This window comes from Acipenser ruthenus, chromosome 29 (genome assembly GCF_902713425.1).
Source record: "Acipenser ruthenus chromosome 29, fAciRut3.2 maternal haplotype, whole genome shotgun sequence".
NCBI lineage: Eukaryota > Metazoa > Chordata > Actinopteri > Acipenseriformes > Acipenseridae > Acipenser > Acipenser ruthenus.
Window position 1 is genome coordinate 1,823,645 of NC_081217.1, and position 17,153 is coordinate 1,840,797.

The following is a 17,153-nucleotide window of genomic DNA, read 5'->3' on the forward strand; positions in this document are numbered from 1 at the left end:
CGTGCCTCCTCCCAGCCATCCCTTCCTAACGCTCTGTGTGTTGCTATTGGCTCCAGCCCCAGAGCACCCTGCCTGACGTATTCATATGGATGCTGAGCAACAACAAGCGTGTGGCGTACGCCCGCATCCCGTCTCACACCATCCTCTTCTCGATGGTGGAGGAGGAGAGAGGAAAGGACTGCGGAAAACTGCACACCCTTTACCTGAAGGTACCGGCCTCCATCTACTGTCACACATTCGGGAGGGTCAATAGCCCTGCAGTGGAAGAGCTGTGCGGTTAGTGTAAGATGCATGTTTCTGATCCTCATTGCAAACCCCTTCTTTTCCCCTCCTCGATGACAGACCCCCGGGGCCCCTGTGGGAGAGGTCTTTGCTAAGCTGGAGGTGTACATGTGGCTCGGGGTGACCAAGTATGTGAAGAACAACCTGAGCAGCCTGCCGGAGGAGTTCAAGCCCCTATACGAGCAGGCCAGCTTCAGCACCCCCATCCCGTCCAACATGCCCCCGTCCAAGCTGTGCTGCGATGGTGAGGGGTCCCAGGAAGCTCTGCTCCACCGAGAGCCATGTACTCCCTTAGCAAATGCACAGCAAAGTGGCTCTTATACAGGTTTTGCACGGCTATGCAGTTTTCCTCCCATGCTTTTCCAGTGGTGAAACTACAGCATTTACCCTGGTTTGCCATGTTTTTTTTTTAATATGCTTTACCATACCTTTCTGTGCTTTATAATGCTTACCTATGGTTTACACTCTGCTGTGATTTTACTGTCAGAAACTTTTAGAAGGGGTTTTGTAAAGACCAGCGAGCTTTGGTAAAGCATCTTAATAAACATGGCAAACCAGGGCAAACTATGGTAAGTGCATAAGGTAACCATGGGAAAAAACAAGGTAAAAATTCAAAAATACTGTGGTAAGCTTTTATAGAAGTTGTTGAGCTCCACTCAGTTAACAGGGCCATGACGCATGATTTGAGTTTTTTTTTTTTTACTAAGCGTACCCCGTAACCTTTACTAGTTATATATCAATATACATCGCCTAGTCATTGAAATTGAAACCGTACAGTAATAACAGGTGTCTAGATGTTTGAATGGATCCCTTGATCTGCAGTGTCTCTCTGAACTCTCCCTGCAGATAGCCGTTATTTCCAGTTGAGGGCACACTTGTACCAGGCGCGGGGGATCCTGGCTGCGGACGACAACGGCCTGTCAGACCCCTTCGCCAAAGTGGTGTTCTCCACCCAGTGCCAGGTTACCAGGGTAGGCAAGAAGCGCAGTACACTGTACACTCCTAACTGTGCAATGCATGTAGAAGCAGCCGGTTTCACTTTTCATTTTAAGCAACAAAGGGTGCAAAGCAGATGCATGAAATACATAAGAGTTTATATTAAATAACTGCGCTGAACTGCGCTAACAAATAGATTATATTGCATTTTGCAAACATGCCTTTCATTCATTTTCCGGTTTCCCTTCTCACACAATCATCGGGGAGAGAGGTTTTGAAATGTTTCTGTGCTTGTGCTGCTTAGCGCAGGTAGAAGGACAAGATTCCTAAAACACTGAATATTCAGACCCCCTAAACCTGGCTGTGCAGGTGTGTAGCAGGACAGCAGTGATGCTGTGATTCAGCAGGACAGCAGTGATGCTGTGATTCAGCACGAAAGCAGTGATGCTGTGATTCAGCAGGACAGCAGTGATGCTGTGATTCAGCAGGACAGCAGTGATGCTGTGATTCAGCAGCAGTGATGCTGTGATTCAGCAGGACAGCAGTGATGCTGTGATTCAGCAGGACAGCAGTGATGCTGTGATTCAGCAGGACAGCAGTGATGCTGTGATTCAGCAGCAGTGATGCTGTGATTCAGCAGGACAGCAGTGATGCTGTGATTCAGCAGGACAGCAGTGATGCTGTGATTCAGCAGGAGAGGTGCTGTTCCTGTGCCCTGTCTCACCCCCTGCTACTCTTGCTCTCTCCCTCTCTAGATGCTGGAGGGCACCCTCTCCCCCACATGGAGTGAGCTGCTGTTCTTCGATCAGATCCTGATGGAGGGGAGCAAGGAGGATCTGAGGAGAGACCCGCCTGTCATTGTCATCAACCTCTACGACTACGACAAAATTGTAAGAACACCAACCGGTTCAAAAAGATACGGGGTCCAGTTCAATCTAATACATGTAATACAATAATGAATCATAATAAAAACGCATGCATTTGTATTTTCCCAAAATACCTGTGTAACCCTAACCCCTGTGCTGCTGTTTCTGTAGGGCAGTCCCGAGTTCATCGGCCGTGCCTTTGCTGGCCCCGAGGTCAAGCTGATCGATGAGCCCTACAGTAAGCCAGCCTTGCAGTTCTATGACATCACCAAAGGGAAGACCCGGGCAGGGGAGCTGCTGGCAGCGTTTGAACTCATCGAGCTTGATTACTCTGGATACGGGGAGGTGAGAGCCCCTTCAACCTGACCTCCGTTAACAAGCACTGAGCAGGGACACGAGCACCGGCTGGCATTGGAGCAGCTCAGAGGGGAGAGGTGTAGGGGTGTAGCCGGATTTATTTCCAGAGCTGGTATACATCATCTAGGAATAAGAAAGAAAGAAAGACTTCAAATTAGAAATGTGATTTATAACAAGGAATAACAGTATTACAAACACATTTTAATGACACATTATTTGTGCTGAGTCAAAGCTCCTCGCAGGTGCACATGCTATTTAACTCTCTCTAACAGCCTAGTGTCTCAGCGGATGTCGTCCCAAAAGAACCAGACTACCTGGTGGATCAGAATTACTACCCGATCCCTGAGGGGGTTCGTCCCAAGCTCAGACCATTCAGGGTTGAGGTGAGTCTGCACTGTCTGTGTGCCTGTGTGTGTGCCTGCCTGCCTGCCTGTCTGTGTCACAGTTGTGCAACGGGTCCCTGCTTCATGCTGTGCTCCTCAGGTGCTGTACTGGGGGCTGCGTGATCTGAAGCGTGTCAACCTGTTTGAGGTGGAGAGGCCTCAGGTGAAGATCGAGTGTGCTGGGAAAATGATCAATTCCGAGGAGATTACTGATTACAAGCAGAACCCCAACTTTACTGAGCTCGTCCAGCACTTCGATGTGGTGAGTCTGCACCCCAGTCCCGTTCCTACACTGTCTGGCTATTAGTAAAAACACACAGACTCACTGCTGCTGTCAGGAACCTTGTTAATTAGCAACAAGATTCGCACAAGCGCATTCCCTTTTCATCTCAGTTTTATTTATTAGGAAAGTAAAGCTCCCATGGCAATGTGTTACAGGTCATCATTCAAGCTATGCTACTTTTTTTCTGTGTTGGCTAAATGTGTATAGAGGTCCATACTGAAACATGTGTGTTAGCTTGGAAGAATGCTTAAGAATTAACAAATGCAAAAGACTTTTAAACACACGACGAGCAGGAAATAAAATAGATCTACTGTACTTCGAATCAACAATTTGACAATGGTGACTACTTGCATAGGCTGCAGGAAGGATGCGTTCTGGGTGAATGTGAATATATCCCTTATCCCTTTAGGAGCTCCCTGAGCTGGTGTACCTGCACCCCCCGCTCACCATCTTCGTCCTGGAGCAGCGAGCCTTCGGGCGCATGGTGCTGGTGGGGACGCACGTGGTGCAGAGTCTCATGCAGTTCGCACCCAAAGACCTGGAGGAGCTGAATGAGGAAGAGGAGGAGCCGGAGCAGAAGGGTGAGAGCTGCCTTCAGAAATGTTTACAGTGTGTTTGGTGTTCAGTGGCTGCCTCTGATCAAGCTGAGAGTACTTTCTCTTGCACTCTTTGTATGGCAGACTGACGCTCTCAACTTGATTAGATGTAGTCGCTGAACACTTGAAACATATGTTATATGTAATAGAATACTGCTGATGTTTATTATAAAGTCTTTTTAAGAAAAAAAAAATCAATACAAAGCGTTTGCCACTTGTTAGCAGACTCGCTCGAGCTGCATATTATTACTGCTGTGATTGTTTCTGTCCTTTTTTAATTACGTTTTTATTTTTAAATAATATTTTTTCTTTTTGTTTTATTTTCAATTAACCAACAAAGCCCGCTCCCCCCCCACCCAGTCAACAAATTCAAGAACACTGACAGTGAATTAGCAGGTTTTAAAAACTCCACAATGGAATGAATTACACGTTTCAATGCATCATTGAAATTCAGGAGCCTGTGCGGGATGGAAGCTGAATCAGCAGCAGTACAGCCGAAGCCATTGTAATTGCAGAGTGTTATTTGCAGGCTTGAATTATCCAAGGACTGTAAAGTCAGCAGGCATTAGTTTGTGCTTTTCAGCTCATCCCGTACTTTCAGAACACTGCATTATATTCAGAAGAAAGGCAAATCCAACCATCTAGTCTCAGGAGGTCCCAGGGAAGTTGTTTGAGTGCAGAGCCTAGAGAACAGTCCCTAAATCTCTGTAGCAAACTATCAAGAGGGATGGAGAGTGCAGCTGGGATGAGGAGGCAGCTCTGTCTGAAAGAATCAATATGCCACAATGTCAGAATAATATTATAACATTAGAAATGTGTTCGGTGTGACCCAGGATCACTCGGTTTTAAAATTGTCCCTGAGCTTGAAATTGTTTTAGCACTAAGTCTTGCTTGCATGCTTTTCTCTCCAGAGAAGAAACCTGAAAAGATAGTGAACCCGCTGAACACCGTCAAGAACATGGACCTGGGCTCCCTTCCTGTGGCAGCCTCCAAGATTCCTATCAACCCCATCAACCTGGTGTCAGTAAGTACTGGGGACACAGTCCGTCTGGGTCCAGCACAGCCAGGGCCTCGTCTTCCAGCCAGTCTGAAGGCTTAGGTGTAGGCTAGCTTCCTCCTTGAGTTGTCATACCGTTCAGATTCCTCTCTGAAAACGTGCCTTTGCACCTAGAAATCCATGCCAAGACCTTGCCACTCGCCTACCTAATCTCAAACATAGCCTTAGCAAAAAGCTTTGCATGGCCAAGTACATCGTCAGACACTGAACGTGTCCCCCATGTCGATGCTCTTACCTCTCACCATTTCAGTTCCTTTACAGGTTACTGTTTATTCTGCAGGGCTGTGATCTCGCACGAATTTCACTCTGAATCTGTCAGGTCTGTAATATATGGGTGAGTCCTGTGCTTACGCTATGTCTGTGTGCCTCCTCTCCCAGAAAACCGTGAGTAAAGTCCCCCTCAAAATCCCAAAACAGGAGGAGCTGGAAGAGGAGGAGCCTGAGAAGGAGGAGCTCGACTGGTGGTCCAAGTACTATGCCTCTCTGGAGGAGCTGGAGAAAAAGGTTATTATTGAACTAACCAGTCATACCTGGAATGCAGATATAGAAGGACCAATGGTTTCCTATAGAAAGCAGAGTCAAACTGGAAACTTGCATGATAGGCTAGCTAAGTCACATGACTCGCATCTCCAGGACAACTGTCTTCTGATTCAGTCCTATTGATGTAATGAAGACTACACCAATGAGAAGGACACCACAGTGATGCACCCGCCCACCCCTCCTCCCAGTCCCAATGTGGTCCCTTGACTCTGGACTGTCATGTGTGTTAGTGTTGCACAATACTCTTGTCAAGAGGCCTTTCACAGCAGTTCACTAAACACTGAAGACATATTTCTTACAATGGTAAAACCCTTCATTCTGGTCGAGTGAGTCTTATTCCTTTTAATCCAATCCAATCCAATAAAAGCAAAATCTCTATGGTCTTGTAACTAAACTGTTCCTTGTTTCCTGCTTCAGAATACAGAGGAGGATGATGATAATGAAGATCATCAGGAAGCAGGTAACGTCTCCGCGGCTGGCTTGCAAGTTTCACAAAAAAAAAAATCAAAATGTGTTGCTTATTATTTTCTGCACATAAATATACTGTTTAATATTATGTTTTAGTTGACCGTGTTCTTCCGTTAAAAAAGACATCCTGCAGGATTTTCTTTAGTCAGACTTGACATGAAAACCCTTTCGATTTTAGATCCATATTGGCCGCAGTCAGCTCTACAGCATGGCTGACAGATCTGGTTGCTCTTGCCAGTATTACGTTTGTGATTAGTAATCCAGACTCTGTTAGGAGCTGGACAGCGTGCTCCAGACCACATTCACTCATGCACACAGGCAGCCACTTTCTCCAGGCCTTCAGTAATCTTGTCTTGAACTCTCTCTGTTGTAGATGGTGAGAATTTAAATGCTGATTCTCTAGACGTAGTGGAAGAAGATTTAACTGCCAATACTGAACCAGAGCCCCCGAAACCAAAGAGGAAGTCCATAGCAGTCCTTACAGTAAGCATGTTTTTTAGTTTTTACAGGTATCTCAAACTGTTCTAGGGGAGCAAAAAGACACAGTGATAATTGAACCTGGAATACAGATTGTATAAGACGGTGTAGTAAAATGGCTCCTGTTGTCCCCGTAATAACATAAGGAGCATAAGGAGGAACGTGTATAAGACAGCCTTTTATTCATTTTTTATTCCAGCATTATTTTTGTCCTCCATGACATCGGCTCTTTTTTTTCACAGCTCTATAAATCAGAACTAGAAAACGAGTTCCAGGATTTCATGGACTGGCTGCACACATTCCCCATCTACAAAGGCAAGGCCAACTGCGATGAAGAGGATGAAGACGATGAGGAACGCACCATGGGGAAGTACAAGGTACCACGTCCCTTTCAAACCTTCCGTCTCTCCGTCTGTCACCCCCAGGGCATCTCGTGGGGTTACTGCATTCATTTATATATAAAAAAAAGAACAGAAGCTAGGATGTGTCTTGCAGCTGCACCGGACTGTATTCTGAAAGTTAGCATACTGGTTTCTGATTGATAATCCCTTCTTGTTTCTGTGATGCTCACTGTCCTTACCCCTGTCCCTCCAGGGCTCTTTCTTAATTTACCCCAAAGAGGAGGCTGAGGAGGAGCCTGAGTGCAGGATTATCCAGGGAGCCCCCAAAAACATGCCCATCAAAGTGCTTGTGAGAGTCTATGTGGTGAAGGTAAGTGTAGCGGGCAGGACAGCACAGGTAGGGGTGTGTGTGTGTGTGTGTGTGTGAGCTCATAGCGCACTCGCTGTTTTGATAAGATTTCTTGTCAAGATGTTTGTTTCTGTTAAAGCTTGTGTTGTTGGATTGATCTGATAAAGTTGCGTAAGCCTTCACAGAGGTGTGAGGGACAAGCTATACAAAGATCCAGGAGCAGAACACCTGAGAGAGCACCCTTCAGGTTTGGGGTGATTTTATAACCCTCTAGACTACCCTACTTTATTTACTATTGTTGCTTGTTAACTAGTCTTACAGTGGAAATGAATGCTTGAATCACAATGCTAGGTTGCTTAATTCAGATCTTCTTTTTCTCTTGCTGATCAAAAAATACTTTGTGACCTCAGAGGTTTGTGAACAGGATCCCAATGGCTTTTAATGTAAAACCCGTACTGGATTGTGGCTTGATTTCGATCCCTAGGCTACCAACCTGGCTCCTACAGACCCCAATGGCAAGTCGGACCCCTATGTGGTTGTGAAGATTAGGGAGCAGCATATGGACAGCAGGGAGCGTTACATACCAAAGCAACTGAACCCAGTCTTCGGAGAGTGAGTGCTTCCAGTATTGCTGTCTCTACAGGAGATTAAACACACCAATTATATATACTGTATTACAATAAACACACCATATTACAATAGATACTGTGTGTGTCCTCTGCTTGTCTTCCTCTCTGGGTGTGTCTCTGAGTGTCCTCTGCTTGCCTTTCTTCTGGATGTGTCTCTGAGTGTCCTCTGCTTGCCTTTCTCTCTGGGTGTGTCTCTGAGTGTCCTCTGCTTATCTTCCCCTCTGGATGTGTCTCTGAGTGTCCTCTGCTTGTCTTCCTCTCAGGATGTGTCTCTGAGTGTCCTCTGCTTGCCTTCCTCTCTGGGTGTGTCTCTGAGTGTCCTCTGCTTGTCTTTCTCTCAGGTTGTGTCTCTGAGTGTCCTCTGCTTGTCTTCCTCTCAGGGTGTTTGAGTTGACGGTCTCCTTCCCTCTGGAGACTGAGCTCTCTCTGTTGGTGTTCGATCACGACATGATCGGCTCTGACGACTTGATTGGAGAGACGAAGATTGACCTGGAGAACCGTTTCTACAGCAAGCACCGGGCGCTGTGCGGCTTGGCGTCCCAGTATGATACGTGAGTTCGCAGCCTTGTCTCTGACTTCCACGAGTGCCACAGGATCGTGTATCACATGATAAAACAGACTGGCTGTGCCGCTACAGAAACTGCATGCAGTGTGTACCGTCCCATACCAGGAGGTTCGGTGTGCTTTTAATCTGTGCATGAAAGTTTTCAGACATGATATTGTTTTATTATTGTCATTTCAAAGATTTCTCCTTCCCTATAAAAGCACACAGGTTCACATTGCTGTACATTTAGATCTATACACAGGAAAGCTGGGTGCATCCCACCTTCTCAGCACGTTCATCCCTTCGTTATGTACTTTTGCTACAAAATCTTAGTTAACATTAGTGTCAGCACCAGTTCCACCCTAGCGGTGCTTGTGATAATTCATGCCTTGCTGATGCTGCCTGGTCTTCTTCGATTGCAGGGATGGCTACAACAAGTGGAGGGATGCTCGCAAGCCCACAGTCATCTTAGCCAACCTGTGCCGCAAAAACGGGGTCCCTGCTCCTGAGTACAGGCCATTCGAAGTCAAAGTCGTCAACCAACTTTTTAAAATCCCCACCGAGGCGTTTCCAGAAGGTTTGTTTCTTTTTTGGTGCAACAGAAAGCACTCGGCTGTATCATCCTGACACAGAATCTACAGGTGGCGGTGCTGTGGTTCAGGAATGAAAGCTTGCATTGTGGTAGAGAAGAAATGCTAAAGGGTAATCAGAAATCGCACAGAGTCCAGAGAAGGAAGGGTTAAACCCAGCAATCCCATCCCAGCTGGCGCTGCATCGTGCAGCAATGCATTTGGCTGCTGCACTGCAATGCAGCCTTCATTTGCATTTGAAGGCAAGGAAGTTGACCACGTGTCTTAAATAAAATGACAGTGCAAAACGAACCTGTTTCTTTGTCTTGGATCCCCCAAGAGCTGTTAAAGAAGAACAAGAAGACTGAAGAGGATCTCAGCGAGCTGGAGGAACACAAAGCCCTGTTCGTCCTGCAGCATTGGGAGCAGATGCTGGGGTTTGGCAGCAAGCTGGTCCCTGAGCATGTGGAGATCAGGTCCCTGCTCAACTCGGAGAAGCCCGGATTGGCACAGGTCAGCACTCCATCTGCTCATTCTTGACTCCACCTGCACTCCTCTTCTGGTTCTTTGCAATGAACTTCAGAGATGTTTTCTTCTCCTTTTTCTTTAAGGGTTATGTGCATATGTGGATCGACATGTTCCCTGTGGATGTACCAGCCCCGCCCCCTGTCAATATCAAACCCCGGCTACCGATAAGGTAATGCAAACACACCTCATAGCTAGGAGGCTTCTTTGTGAAAGAAAGTATATTGCTTTTTTCACATGTCTAGCTGAATGCTTCCTTCCGATAAATGTCTACAGGTGGCTTCCTTTGGCCGCTGTCCTTTTTAAGTATAAAAATCAGGACTATAAGGAAGATTTTATTCTTTTTCAGCTATGAGCTGCGTGTGATCATTTGGAACACCGATGATGTCTTCCTTGAGGATGTGAATCCATTCACAGGGGCGCTATCCAGTGACATCTATGTCAAAGGGTACTGTAAACATAGGCAATGCATACAGACCCTTATAAAAGTTTCCCATAGTAAAATCATAGGACAGTGTAATAAAGCATAGTGACAGCATGGTTAAGCATAGGTAGGCATTGCAAAGCCTATAGAGATATGGTAAAGCATATTGAAAAAAAAACTATGATGATTTCATAGCATAACTATTGAGCAAATTTACTGTGGTAAACTTTTATAAGGGTAGTATACTATCAGGTCAGTATATGCACAGAAAAAAACCTGAAAGCTTTTGATGGGATTATTGTTCTGGGTGAATTAAAATCCAAGTATATGTTGTATCTTGAAAATAAACATGGACAGTAACATGAACGTGAAACACGGATCTCTCGTCCCTTCCAGCTGGATAAAGGGGCTGGAGGATGACAAGCAGGAGACGGACGTTCATTTCAACTCTCTGACCGGGGAAGGCATGTTCAACTGGAGGTTTGTGTTCCGCTTTGACTACCTCCCCACGGAGAAAGAGATCACGTTCAAGAAGAAGGAGTCCATCTTCTCCATCGATGAGACAGAGTTCCGGCAGCCCGCCTACCTGGTGCTGCAGGTCTGGGATTACGACCGGATCGGAGCCAACGACTTCCTCGGTGAGGGTTCTGCGGCGCTGCGCTCTGCTGGGGCTTTTACAAGCTTTCGTTTGAGAAATCTTCGTTTGTTGCTCAGGTTAACAATTGTTGAATGTCCTTGTGTCGTCAATAATTGCACCAGCCAGGGTCACATTCCGTATTGTTTTGCTTGGATTGCTTGTGGAACGGGCAGTGCTGTTGTGACACACTGCCGTTACGGATTCTGTCCTGTCCTGTCGGTGAGATGAGAGGTTAAAAGCTGTAAAACCAACGCAGACGAGTCTGGCTCTTTTGCATTGTGGTTAAGACTCTGGCTTGCGTTGCGCGGGGTTGCCGGTTCGCACCCAGCCTTTGCCCTGTTACACTTGTATATGAAATAATGAGACAGGATATGGGGTGTGCACCCCTATTGGTTCACTACCCTGGTGTTAAATCGACTGCGGTGTTAACTTGATTAACACACAGCCAACGCTGTTTTCAGGTTCCATTGAGTTGAAGCTGAACGACATGGTGAGAGCAGCCAAGACCTCAGAGCAGTGCTCAGTGAAGATGGGGAAGGACAAGGCCAGCCCCCGCTTCTCCATCTTCAGGAGCAAGAGGATGAAGGGCTGGTGGCCCCTGATCAAGCTGAAGAGCCAGGAGGAAATCGAGAGGGAGGAGCGAGAGGCCGAGGAGGAGGCAAAGAAGAAAAAGAAGAAGAAGAAGAAGAAGGACAGGAGGAGTCGAATGAAGCCGGATGAGATTCAGTTTGTGGATGCCAGTGGAAACACCTTCGTCCTGATGGTATGTAATGTACAGAACAACAGTTATGATGATGGGGGGTCTATTTTAATGATCTAAACACCGGCGGATCTAAATACCACCGCACTTTAACTCTGTATTAATCCTGCTGTGTTTATTTATCGTGCCTGAAATTTAAAATAAAACACCCACCGCCCTTCAATACTGCTGATCATGCAGAATCCAGCATTACTGGTCATTATTAATTGTTGAGCAAAAAGGATGGTTAAAATAAAAAGAAAAGAAAGAACTATGAATGCCCTTTATTTCGTGTTAAACCTGGAGTTATAAATGCATTTCATTGTAAAGACTTCGCCTCTTCTCCGCAGGGTAAGGTTGAAGCCGAATTGCAGCTGGTCACTGTAGAGGAAGCTGAGAAGAACCCGGTAGGAAAGGCACACAAGGAGCCGGAGCCGTTGGAGAAGCCCAAGTAAGTGTTGCTGCCCCTGAGACTGCACTGCTTTACTGCTCTGCTCGCCCTGCATCCTACAAGATGCATCCATCTGTCCTTGCATGGTTCAATCGGACGCTCTGCCCTTCTGAGCCACCTGCTATCAGAGTGAACATCAGAACAAGATGATCGTACTCATCGTGTGTTTAAATAGAGAGGCAACCACCCAAACCCTTATGGTCTGGCTATTGAAATATGACAGCATGTCTCTTATGTAAAAAAAAAAAAAAAAAATCTGTAGGCATTTTTAGATTATAGTTCAACAGAACAATTGTAGACATTTTTTTTTTCTTCTCTTACCTCCAGTCGACCTAAGACGTCCTTCAACTGGTTCGTCAACCCGTTGAAGACCTTTGTTTTCTTCATCTGGAAGAAATACAAGAAGTATATCATCGCTCTGCTCATCATAGTCGTCCTGGCTCTGTTCCTGGCCCTGATCCTCTACACTCTACCGGGGCAGATCAGCCAGAAGATCATCAACGGGTGAAGCGCTGACCTCTGCACTCACACAAGAGAAAGAGCAGAGATACTGGCACGGACAGACACCGGGCTGCTTCTGTTATCTCAGATCCATCCTCCACTATCAAACACTGAGCATTTACAAACACAACCGGGAGATATTCAGTGGCAGACGCTTCCATTAGGTAACGCTTTGCGTTAAGTGTCTCTCTAACTGCACTGTATTTGCACTGTAAGGTGTGTGGTTACATGTAAAATATGGGTTATCTGTTAATATCTGTGTTACTTATAGTAATCACTACAAACGTTGATCAAATGCTAGAACATACAAAACGTTCTTTTTTTTGTATATAAGTGCATCTTTACAAAATGTTAAAATGTTCTTGAATTTAATGAAATCGAATGCGTTCTGATGCTGTACGCATTCAGCTGTAACGTTGTATGTTGGATTAGTCAACGGTTCAATCTATTTTTTAAATGTACTTTTTACATTCGACATATGGAGTGTACGCTGTAGCACCTTTATATTACACCATGGAGACATGTTTAAAAAAAAAAAAAAAAGCAATCAAGGTATTAGATAAGAAATTAAAAATACTAATTATTGTACACAGGACGATGCAGATCAAGGTGTAACATGCATGTGCTTCTCTTCCGTTTGTGTGGCAGCCAGGTAGCTAACAGAGGGGGCTAATCCAATCAATCTCGACGCCTGGCCTTTGTATAAAAATGTGTGAGCATGCTAATGCTGTTGTTCTGTATGTAGACTCTTTTAATGTTGACCCACACGGAATGATGCAGGGATGCATTCATCAATAAATATACTGCTGCATACAGTTCAAACTCTTCAGATCTCTGGCTCCTATAGAATGCATGTGGTCCTGTACAGTATAGTGTGTAGATGCCTGATTCTAAGTGTACTGCACTGCACCCTGCTGGTGCACATTGCAGCACTTTAATACACAGAAGCACGTCCAGTGCATTATTACTATCATGATCTATTATTCTAGTGATTTATTTATCATTATTTATCATTCGAGTTCTCCAAACAGGTATGTGGGAGTTCCATTATTACTGCAGGAAATTCAGGAAAACCTAGAATTGCAGCCGCCTCCTGCAGGCAGACAGCAGAGTAAAATGTCACCTTTTAAAAGTGTGATTCTTTTATCCCTTTTTTTTCTGGCAGAATGGCCGTGCATTTTTTATCAGGCTCTTGTATTCTGCTGACGATGTGAGACCCCTATTAATGCTGTGTTCATCCAAATGCCATCCCGGTCTGTCTGTGTGTGTGTCAGACGTACGTCTGTGCCTTTAACGGTTTTCAGATAGTCTTGAAATGAAAATGCCATTCACAGTGGAGTGACGATGCGAAAGCTCAGATGAGCCCTTGCAGTGTACTGTGCTTATTGTCTTTATGAGCTGGGCTGGTGATATGAAAATCAATTTGAACTCCAGTGACAGCGTAGCCTCCTTGATGCTCAGCTCAAGGTAAAATAAATACATTGGAAATAGTTTCAATTTGAAATAAACGCCTGCGTTTCAGCTTGAGCTGCACTTCGGCTATTGCAAACTCGCATTTTGAGGTCAACAGCTCTCTTCTGGACCTGATTGGTCAAACATGCTTTATGAAAACCTTATTTGCTTTCGAATCCAGTGTGGGCCTGTTTGCAATTCGCTAGAACTTGATGCAAAGTGTGTGCTTCTTTTGTTACAGCGAGGCTTGTGGATAGATACTGTGTTGTCCTTTAGACACGCGTGTTGTCATGAAGCAAACGCGGAGTGGCGGATTCACTGGAAGGAGAGGAGCCAGTGGAGATTACAGCCAGTGAGAGCTGTGCTAGGACGATGGAGGCTTATCAAGCCTCATTCCATTACATCCTTGTGTTTTCAATGCAGTCAAGTAAGTGCTGTGTTCTGTAACATCAGAATGCCAGACAGTATTTGATCACTCACTGCATCGTACTGGCATTTCTTTTTTCATTTATATTAGGCCGTTCTTTGAGTGTGTGTTTTGTGATCTGGTGCATGCATGGCACAGTATTTTTAAAGGACAGGTCAAGGCCGAGTTGTACAGCAGACCTTGGGTCTGGTTCCTCATCAGGGCTGTTTCCTGTCCCTGAAGGATCACCTCTCTCAGCAGGGCTGACCTCCTCCTGGTTTACACAAGGGTTAAAGAGGAAGCTAACCCCTCCCTCACACCCTCACAGCGGTCGCTCAGTCACTGCAGTTGATTCACAGTCGGTCTCTGCCCTTTGCTTTGCGTAACACAAGCTGACTTCCTCTGTCTTTATAAATGCATTTCCACACAACGCTGTATTTGTCAGTTTAAATTCATGTGTCAGATGAGCCTACTTCGATTTGGGATTCATGCACAGTTTGGAATAACTCGCATGCACGGGCGTTGTGCTTAGACAAGCTACAGATGTATGTTAATTACATTCTGTTTACTTGTTATGATAAAGTGTCGGCGATAACATCCTTCATAAACACAGGAACCCCACAAACACAGGAAGTCCTTGTTTAGCAATCTGTGATATTTTCACTCCCACAAGATATTACTCCGGTGTGCTCCATACTGGGATTGTATTCATGAAAGCTTTGCAACATTGCAAGACTATTAAATCCGATCGTATTCACCATATGGGGTTAACGAGGCTTCATTCTAAAAAGTTTCTAATGGTAAAAGAAAACTAGTATGCATTCTCGTATCACTCTGGGTGTCCTGCGCAGAATCACGGCGTTCCTCAGCGTTCTCTCCGGAACCCTTGCTGTGTTAAGATTCTATAAAGAACCTTTGCTCAACAATGGAGTGTTCTGTAGTATACAGACTACAGTGTAGTCCAGCCAGCCTTTACATGCTCAGTGTCTGCGTTTGCAGGGCAGAGTGAGACTGTGCTAGTCCAGGTTCTGTGCAACGTTTCAAAGAAACCCATTAAGGGTTCCATATAGACGAAGCACTGCATAATTAAACATAACGCTTTCCTATCTTCAAACATTTAGAAGCATTTGGTTTTATATTGAAAGGGAGTTCTGGAGAAGACCCAAAGGAACCATACAGAACAGTTATCTATCCAGGAACTCTACTAAGAATGTGTTTTGAGTCCCCTGCTCTAGACAGTAAAACCCAGGATGTGTATGCAGGAGCCACAAATGCGAAATGTTCAATTTCTGATGATCAGTTTACAGGTTACGGAGTCTATTGGGACGAATGAAGGAGCTGCTTTTGAACGGACTTTACAAACGTGCTGTCCAGCATAGTCATGATAAAAATCCATAAATCAATGACTATTACCTGCCAACTGCGCGCATTTATAACATGGAAATGCTTTGATGTTTGAAGGGATTTGCAATACCCCATTCAATGCATATACTCTGTTAGACTGACTGTTTGAAATCAGACCTCTAAGGAAGACGAGTCAAACCGTTCACATTTTATAACAGCGGTTCCTCTTTGAAAATAAGGATGTTTAAAATGCACGCCCACCACCATGCGCGCCCCTGCCCCGCTCGTGAGAGTCAGCCTCCCTTCCCCAGCTTGATTCAATGAAACGGTCTGCCAGAGGGAGCGAGCGAGCGCGCGTTCCTGCGCTGAGAGATCAGGAATTCACCGGATGATCTCTGCTTATTATTATTGTTATTATTAGCAGCGGTGTTATTTATTGCACTGTAACTTTTGGAAAGGCTGCTGCTGCCTGCCTATCTCATTTATTTGCAAAAATGCCGGAGGTGATCTCTGTCAGGGAGTTCATTGACGAGACCCATGAAGATTACAAGTCTCCCACAACCTCGTCCTTCACCACGAAGATGGCAAGCTGCAGGAACACAGTCAACAACATTGAGGAGGTACGGGAACAAATGTCATATTCCCAGCCTGCGCGATGTATACTGCAACTTGCCTTTGTTAGTCCTGTGTTGTTATCGCAGCGCTGTGAGCTGGGCAGTGTGTGTTGCACAGTCTCTGTGTTTACTGCGTGTGTGTGTGTGTGTGGATCTCATACTGTATGTTTTGTGTAATTCAGGTGAATCAAGTAAGAGGTTTTAAATCTGACGACCTGGGAAACCTGACAGAATGCACCTGATTGATTTATTGTTATAATGATTTTAAACGGCGTGTAGACGTATTCTCTTAATAACTCAGCGGCTGGTTCAGTTTCCTCTTTTTTTTAATCTCCAGTAGTTTGAAATGCAATCTTGTTTCCTGTTTGATGTTATTTTCATGCATGTTTCAGTCATCACAAACACCAGTTTGTTGTCTTTGTGTGGACGGTTTGACGCTTGCCAGTTGCTTGACCATTCGTCTAGTCTCTCGTTTCTGGGAATACAAATGAACGCGCTTGAGCGAGATTCCTTTACTTTTTTTTTTAATGTGATTTACGTCATGTTTAACAGCCGTTGCAATTTTTATGTCAGTTTTCATTTGCTTTAGTAATAATGTTGCCTTGTTTCACGTTTTTCCGTATTTTCCGTATTTTTTTGTGTTTACAATGCTCTGGTCTCGTATGTTCTCGTAACGACACGCTGATCAGCTGCTATAGTTAGTCCGTGACTGTATAACTGCGTTGGTGAATCACGGAAGCGCAGTCTTCAGTTAAAAGCGCCTCAGAATGAAACCTCAAGTCGCTTATAGATGGGAACACAGACAGCCGGCCATCCCGGTAAATTACACGGACTGGCCAGTGTATGTCACTGTTACAGTAGGGAATTAAAAACCAGTTGCTGGTGATGCTGTTGCTAAGGGGTACGCGTCTACAGTTGATATCGGCATGTCAGCATTCTTTACAATGGAGCTATGGAGCTACACAAACTTATGCATCCCTAACATTAAGAACATCTTAAAAAAAAAAAAAAAAAAAATACATGTTTTATGTTTGTTATTACAGACAATACACTTGACATACAGTCTGCAGTACCGGAACGTGCCAAGACAATTACACTGCAAGAGCGCAAATTCCATTCTGTAATAACAAGCCTGAGGCTAATATCAGCCCTTAGAATAAAATCGGTTCATCGGTGCGCTGTCCTAATACCCCCAAAATGAAAGGGGCTGGCAAGTGATGAGTGATGAAATGTAACTGATATCTGATGACACACCCAGGAGCCCGGAAAGCCACGCCACCCAGTTTTAAATAGCTACTGTTGAAATGGTAATATGATACTGTGCTGTCAATAAACCACATGCTAAATCTGCTGGTGAACTGATTACTGCAGTCAGGTAATCAA

General features: G+C 45.0%; 2 protein-coding genes across 2 annotated transcripts in view; both read left to right on the forward strand.

Annotated features, from left to right (window-relative positions):
* The window catches only part of LOC117425820 (fer-1-like protein 4), a 28,695-nt gene extending 15,916 nt beyond the window's left edge, over window positions 1-12,779 (forward strand). The window contains exons 22-45 of the mRNA XM_059004331.1: window positions 57-209; window positions 343-526; window positions 1,129-1,253; window positions 1,974-2,108; window positions 2,256-2,429; window positions 2,714-2,824; window positions 2,925-3,086; window positions 3,517-3,688; window positions 4,615-4,727; window positions 5,139-5,264; window positions 5,718-5,760; window positions 6,142-6,251; window positions 6,488-6,622; window positions 6,840-6,956; window positions 7,420-7,547; window positions 7,945-8,115; window positions 8,531-8,685; window positions 9,018-9,190; window positions 9,289-9,374; window positions 9,552-9,650; window positions 10,023-10,264; window positions 10,725-11,026; window positions 11,353-11,453; window positions 11,781-12,779. Of these exons, the coding sequence (XP_058860314.1) occupies window positions 57-209; window positions 343-526; window positions 1,129-1,253; window positions 1,974-2,108; window positions 2,256-2,429; window positions 2,714-2,824; window positions 2,925-3,086; window positions 3,517-3,688; window positions 4,615-4,727; window positions 5,139-5,264; window positions 5,718-5,760; window positions 6,142-6,251; window positions 6,488-6,622; window positions 6,840-6,956; window positions 7,420-7,547; window positions 7,945-8,115; window positions 8,531-8,685; window positions 9,018-9,190; window positions 9,289-9,374; window positions 9,552-9,650; window positions 10,023-10,264; window positions 10,725-11,026; window positions 11,353-11,453; window positions 11,781-11,961 (3,498 nt within the window). The 3' untranslated portion in view covers window positions 11,962-12,779. The remainder of the gene's footprint in view (window positions 1-56; window positions 210-342; window positions 527-1,128; window positions 1,254-1,973; window positions 2,109-2,255; window positions 2,430-2,713; window positions 2,825-2,924; window positions 3,087-3,516; window positions 3,689-4,614; window positions 4,728-5,138; window positions 5,265-5,717; window positions 5,761-6,141; window positions 6,252-6,487; window positions 6,623-6,839; window positions 6,957-7,419; window positions 7,548-7,944; window positions 8,116-8,530; window positions 8,686-9,017; window positions 9,191-9,288; window positions 9,375-9,551; window positions 9,651-10,022; window positions 10,265-10,724; window positions 11,027-11,352; window positions 11,454-11,780) is intronic.
* Window positions 12,780-15,447: 2,668 nt separating this feature from the next.
* The window catches only part of LOC117431414 (arf-GAP with SH3 domain, ANK repeat and PH domain-containing protein 2-like), a 37,595-nt gene continuing 35,889 nt past the window's right edge, over window positions 15,448-17,153 (forward strand). Inside the window, exon 1 of the mRNA XM_059004336.1 lies at window positions 15,448-15,776. Within this exon, the coding sequence (XP_058860319.1) occupies window positions 15,651-15,776 (126 nt within the window). The 5' untranslated portion in view covers window positions 15,448-15,650. The remainder of the gene's footprint in view (window positions 15,777-17,153) is intronic.